Below are 6540 nucleotides of genomic sequence, written 5' to 3'. Positions count from 1 at the left end.
AAACACAGGACATATGTGGATTGCTTAATGCATACTGTGACACTCTTAAATGCTTTTTATATGTAGTGTCGCTATTCTGCCACTAGATTCTCTGCGTAAGCATGCTCAGAGGTGTGCTTATATTTACACACATTTCTACATATAAGTACAAGTTGGTAGATCCCACACTTTGCGTGAAACTGTTCTTAGGCACTCATTACGCACACATCTGTGCATACGCACTGTTGATAAATGAGGCCCCTGGAATGACAGTATTTATTTCTGGGACTGAAATTCACACAGCATCCACAAGGGGGTGGAGTTACTTTACAATAGTACAGTAGATGGTTATGAGATGCATGCTTGCATTTAAAAAAAAAAAATTGTCATTATTAATGTTGTCACAATACCAAAATTTCAGTTGTAGGTAACAATATCAAACAAATATCACTATATTATAAAATTATAAACTACAACAGAAAGATGATTATCGTTACATTTGTAAAATTTTACCAGTGACTTTCAGCATCACATGTCATTATATATTTAAACACTGGGGTTGCAATTAAACAATTAATAATAATCATTAAACAAAAATTAATTCATTTCAATTAATTGTATATTATTTTGCAGGTTATGCGCAGTAAGATGCCAAACCCAGCACACCTGGCTATAGCAGAGTGTGAGTCCCGTCTCAGTAAGCAGGGGCGCTCTGTTGTGATCATCACTCAGAACATCGATGAGCTGCACCATAGTGCTGGTTCCAAACATGTCTATGAAATCCACGGTGAGACAACAGCTACTCAAACCAGGACTGGAGCATGACACCATTATTGTACATTTATTATTGGTTAACATCTGATTAACAGAAATGAAAATGATAGGGCATCTATTTGGTTGGTGGGGATTTTGTCCCATCTTTCCATAAAATCATTCCTTCAAATTGAGGATATTCCCTTCAACTGATCTGTCTCCCTCTCCCTCTCTCTCTCTCAATCTCTCTCTCTAGGTAGTCTATTTAAAACCCGCTGCATGAGCTGTGGAGAAGTCAAAGCCAACCACAAGAGTCCAATCTGTCCTGCTCTGGAGGGGAAAGGGTAAAAGCTCATGCAAACACATGACCATTATTTCATCAAATATTTAAACCACAAGAGAATGCACTCTCTGTATATGCTTTTCTCTTTCTTTTTTCAATTCTCAGAGAGCCTGACCCCAGTTCCAAGGATGCCAGAATACCAGTGGAGCACCTGCCCAGGTTTGTGATTGTGGTAACTTTACAGATTTTCTTTATGCACCAAGAGCTTGTAACACTCCAAAGAGAAAGGAAAAATTGAAATCGCATCATATGACCCCTTTAAATGCAGATCAGTAGACTGTGCTGATTAGTCAGAATTGCGAGACTTTGTTAAATACAGCTATTTTACCAGGTGCCATTCCATTATGAAATGATGAGAAATGTTTCTTGAGCACCGATGTTATACTGTACGCATAGCAGAATGATTTCTGACGGATCCTGTGACACTGAAGACTGGAGTAATGGCTGCTGAAAATTCGGCTTTGCATCACAAGAATAAATTAAATTTTTAAATATATTAAAATACAAAACTGTAATGTTAAATTGTAATAACCTCAACAACCGTTATAGCTGGACTTCATGGGGCAATTTATAAAAAAAGATGTAAAGATCAAAAGAGAAATAACTTGAATAGTAACACTTTTTCTTCAACAGTGGGCAGCATATATCCACGTGCCTAATGATTCATGTTCAAAGATGTTAGTTTTGTACTTTGTGTTTATAGGTGTGACAGGAGTGGCTGTAACGGATTGCTGAGGCCTCATGTGGTTTGGTTCGGAGAGACTCTGGATTCAGATATTCTCACCGCTGTGGAGCAGGAGCTGGAAATATGTGATCTCTGCTTAGTTGTGAGTGATAACAGATTAATGCATGAAACTCTATTACAGAACCTAGTGAGCTGCTGGAAAGGATTTTAAGGCATCAAGAATATGCCAGAACTTGGGCTGCAATTTTATTCTGCCATCTATAATACCTTATTTTATTGAAATCCAAAATTGGCGTCACGTTATTATTTTTAGCTTACTGAAGTATTGAGTTGTTAGCTTAGCAACAGGCTAACACCAAACTCCATTTGAATCAATTACCAGAGATCAGTTCTACACAAACAGTCAGTAATTTTCACAAGCCTTCAGCATGCAAAAATAGCTTAATTTCAAAACAGACATTGCTGAAAGGAAAGCTATTTTACAGTTTATTAAGTAAGTCATATGTAGATTTAGTAACTGCTTTGAGGAATTTTGTGAATTGATTCAAAACAGTATTATTATTTTAATTATTTTAATATGAGTTAAAATTAATCATTTAAAGAAGCTGCTCAAATGGGTCATTTGTTCATGAATTGGACATCACTGGAGTTGTAAGTTAGTTTTTTTCGTGCAGCTCGCGAGGTGCCCAGTCTTTTTATCACATCACATTCAATTCAGACTGCTAAATTACACTTACAATTCGAGTAAATGTGATTTATGTTTTTTATACTGTGACTCTAGAGATTCAGCATTGCAGGAAACCCTGGCATAACCGCAACAGAAACAATACTCTAAAATACTATTTTAAAAAAATTATACCGGTTAACATATTTCTGCTGTTTTGAACATAGGTTTGCGAGGTCTGTGACTAAGAAGGTAGCTGCCTGTTTTGGAACGGAGCATAAATGTCTGCCTAAAATATTTACAACACAATATTGTTAATCCCTCATACAGATGAGCATGTGCTGACAGCTTTACGTAAAGAATTTGTCAGCTCTGACTGTATTCTGTGTTTGTCTATTTTTTGTTTTCATGTCTCTAGGTGGGCACCTCCTCCGTAGTTTACCCAGCAGCCATGTTCGCTCCTCAGGTGGCAGGTAGAGGAGTGCCTGTAGCTGAATTCAACATGGAGTGCACACCTGCTACTAAGCGCTTTAAGTAAGACATACAAATACACAAACTATCACTTTACATGAGTCACAGAGATGCCTCTCAGTCAGCCCATTCAACAGGATAACGCATAGCTGCTCTATTGCACACAAGCCTCCACATGCGCTCTGACTCTAAGTGACGTGTCTCACTGTCGCATTTGAGCAAACACTGAACAGTAGATTTCACAAAACAAATTGAACACCTGCGTGTGGTTTATTTGAGATGTATTTCCACCAACAGATATCACTTTGAGGGTCCTTGTGGTGTCACACTGCCTCCTGCCCTGGAACGCCACGAGAGCGAGGCCATTTAAGGAGAAAGAAGGCATGACCCATTTGTTCATGCCCACTTCATAGAGCACTTAAACTGAGAGCACATGGGATTGGTTCATGCCTTCATGTGATTGGTTTTCCTATGCTTTTGTGTGCTGTGAAGATTTACTGCAAAACTGGGCTGAAATTCAATTTTAAATAGTGTCTTTGAGTGTTTGCTTGGCCTATGTAGCAGCATTTTGTGCAAGTTGTGTTTTTGGCAGTGGGTCTTAGTAGATTTTTTCCAGCGGATGCATGGGCAACTTAGATAATCTACAGTGTTTCCACAGTCATGGAACCCTGGGAATTTACAAATCATCATTTCCAGACTCAAGGAAAATAATCGTATTAAGAGTTATGGAAACTTAATGAGTAAGTTTTCAATATGATCAGCTCTGAAATATCTAATCAGCTTAAAATAACTGGCTGGAAAAATCATGGATATTGATTGGTCAAATGTTGTGGGAACCCTGAATGTAGGACTAGACTCAAGTGCAATATAATGATTTTGAACGAGCTGTATCAAAATGATCACAGACAGACACAGTGGATATGAAGTCAGGAGTTTTATTTTAAATAAAATGACCATAAAATAAAGTGTCCAAGGGGAATACTTGAGAACAGAGTACATGAACAGGATTTATGTACTCTCTTTATGGTTTTCCTTTAAATTCTATGGTTGGTGTTCGGTCAAATTGCGATTAAATGCTTTAAAAAAAAAAAAGCTCCAGGTTTGCTGTATGTGTTTGTAGGGCTGCACAATTTGGCCAACAATAATTATATCAATATGACTTTTAATATGATAATAATATTAATATTTTATTATGAGTATGATAGAATATATACAGTATATTAAATAATAATATTATTACTAAATAAAACTATTAAACTAAAGAAATGTTTCACTTAAACAGTATTTAAGAAAAATAATAATAATTTTATTTTATAGTACAACAGGAAAATTACAATACTAACCTTTATTCTGGCAACAACAAAAAAAACCGCAAGGAGCCCTTAAAATGTCTTGTTTGTTTATAAGTGCTTTTCATTACAGTTAGGAAATATGGTTGACGCATGTTGTGTTCCCAGATACACATAATAAACGACCCAAACTCAGCACATGTCGAAATGAGTTTGTTTAGAGCAGCATTTACTACAAACAGAGCCGCTCTGAGACTGAAAACACTGGATCATGAGCTGCTTGTGTGAAAATGAAGACAGTGCCTTATTTCAGTCCACACATACACATATTTATTTACATTGCAGATTTTGCCATTTGAAAATCGTGCTAAACCATATTGCGATTTTATTTTGTTTCGCACAGCACTAGTTTGTGTTTTGATCGATATGAAGGTTGACTGCAAAATTTGTCAGAGATTACTGGTTAAATAGTGCCTTTTTAGCCAGTGGTTGGCATTAGTATGTTTTTTTTGTTGTTGTCAAAGTCAATAGACAAGTTTGAGTGACTCTGTGTGTGTTTGTGTGTCTGCTTGAGTGCATGCACCCTGTGGCATCGGGTCACCTTGATTCTGTCTAGTACGATGCCAGATTCTACGGTCCAGCTGGAAATCTCTCTCTCCCTCTCTTTGTTTCACTGTCATGACTTATAAATGCACATTTGCGTATAAGAAATTGAATGTGTCTTCACAGACTGACACTGTTACTAAAATGCTGTTTTGGTTTTTATATGTGTGAGATGGGTAAGGGGGGGGGCTGTACGTCTGTGTTCGTAAATGATAAATGAGTGTGTAGTTTTGAGGTGTGTGTGTAACCGATCGCTGTTGGTGTGTGTGCATTTGGTCTCCTGGAGAGACTGTGGCTCATTAGTTTCTTAGGCGATGAGAGAGGTCTGCTCCAAAAATAACACACACTATTTCCTGTCCATTAAACCACAATTTCACACTAATCTGAGCTTAACGACGTACACACGCGTATGCACAATAAATATCTCCCCTGACATACGCTTAGCCTCTAAAATCCTCTGAGACACACAACATCAATCCTACACAAACATACATGCATGGTCCCATTAAATATCGATTTCACACCAATCTGAGCATCTCCCCAGTCTGGGTTTGTCAGAGGACAGGGATGGAGCGATGCAGGGTGAGGGAGCAGGAGAATAGAGATGGAGTGATGGAGAGGAGGAGGACACTAGTGGGAGAGACGTATAGTAAGAAAGTAAGTTTTTTTAAAAGTAGATTTTGTTTGGATTAATTCCTGGATAACTTCTTAGAAAATCTACACAGTTCCAGCAACTGAAAACTTTAAATTTAAACATGGTAATTTTTAGGCCTGGAGAGTAATTGTTTGAAAGTCATTAAAATTGATAAGAGACAACTGAAATTTCTACTGTGAATAATAATTTTATTACTGTTATCTGCTCTAAAATATTTAATTGACTAGAAATTGTGTGTGTGAGTGAGTGCAGTCTCTATAACATGATTTTAAAGTTGGGATTAAATCTAATTTATATGTATAATTACACTGTAACAAGGACTCCTTAAAATAAAGTGTAACCAAATTTATATATCATGACTTACTATTCTTGTGATATGACCGACTTCTCTGCTGACGTATACTATAGTTAAAGGGGTCATAAGATGCTGCTAAAAAGAACAGTATTTTGTGTATTTGGTGTAATGAAATGTGTTTATGCGGTTTAAGGTTAAAAAAACACATTATTTTCCACATACTGTATATTATTGTTTCTCCTCTATGCCCCGCCTTTCTGAAACGCGTCGCTTCCCACATCGTGACGTAGGTATGTGGGGGCGTGTTAGAACGAGCCGTTTTAGGTAGGTGTGGCTGACTCTTAACTTTTATAAAGAATATCTCTTTGGATTTGAGACTTTAGTCTTTGCAACTTTACAGATCTTCTTTATGCACCAAGAGCTTGTAACACTCCAAAGAGAAAGGAAAAATTTTAATCGCATCATATGACCCCTTTAAACCAGTTGCATTCAGATCTGCCTCAATTCCGATATGCAACGCTCACTTTTAAGACTCCAATCAATACCCGATGGATAAAATAAAGTTCCGTTCTACTTTTCTTGTTCTTTTCTGATAATCTGTTTCACTCGGACATACGTCACAATATGGATATGCAGCAGGGCTGTAGCTGAGGTATGCGGGGCCCCTGTACAGGTTGTACCCGTGGGTCCTATTTGAAATTGTGTAATTAGACTAGCACAAATAAATAAATAAATAGAACAAAGATTCAAATTAAACAATGCTTTATTTTTTTTTTTTTTTCAGTTTTGTCAGTGTTCTGGTA

General features: G+C 37.1%; 1 protein-coding gene across 1 annotated transcript in view; it reads left to right on the top strand.

Moving 5' to 3' along the window:
• Positions 1 to 3807, top strand: part of LOC107716536 (NAD-dependent protein deacylase sirtuin-5, mitochondrial-like) — a 6369-nt gene extending 2562 nt beyond the window's left edge. The window contains exons 4-9 of the mRNA XM_016523011.1: positions 613 to 766; positions 989 to 1076; positions 1181 to 1234; positions 1779 to 1902; positions 2843 to 2958; positions 3193 to 3807. Of these exons, the coding sequence (XP_016378497.1) occupies positions 613 to 766; positions 989 to 1076; positions 1181 to 1234; positions 1779 to 1902; positions 2843 to 2958; positions 3193 to 3265 (609 nt within the window). The 3' untranslated portion in view covers positions 3266 to 3807. The remainder of the gene's footprint in view (positions 1 to 612; positions 767 to 988; positions 1077 to 1180; positions 1235 to 1778; positions 1903 to 2842; positions 2959 to 3192) is intronic.
• Positions 3808 to 6540: the final 2733 nt, after the last annotated feature.

This window comes from Sinocyclocheilus rhinocerous, unplaced genomic scaffold, assembly GCF_001515625.1.
Source record: "Sinocyclocheilus rhinocerous isolate Xijiao unplaced genomic scaffold, SAMN03320098_v1.1 scaffold179, whole genome shotgun sequence".
Classification (NCBI taxonomy): Eukaryota; Metazoa; Chordata; class Actinopteri; order Cypriniformes; family Cyprinidae; genus Sinocyclocheilus; species Sinocyclocheilus rhinocerous.
The sequence above is the reverse complement of the archived record's forward strand: the minus strand, read 5'-3'. Positions and strand labels throughout refer to the sequence as shown.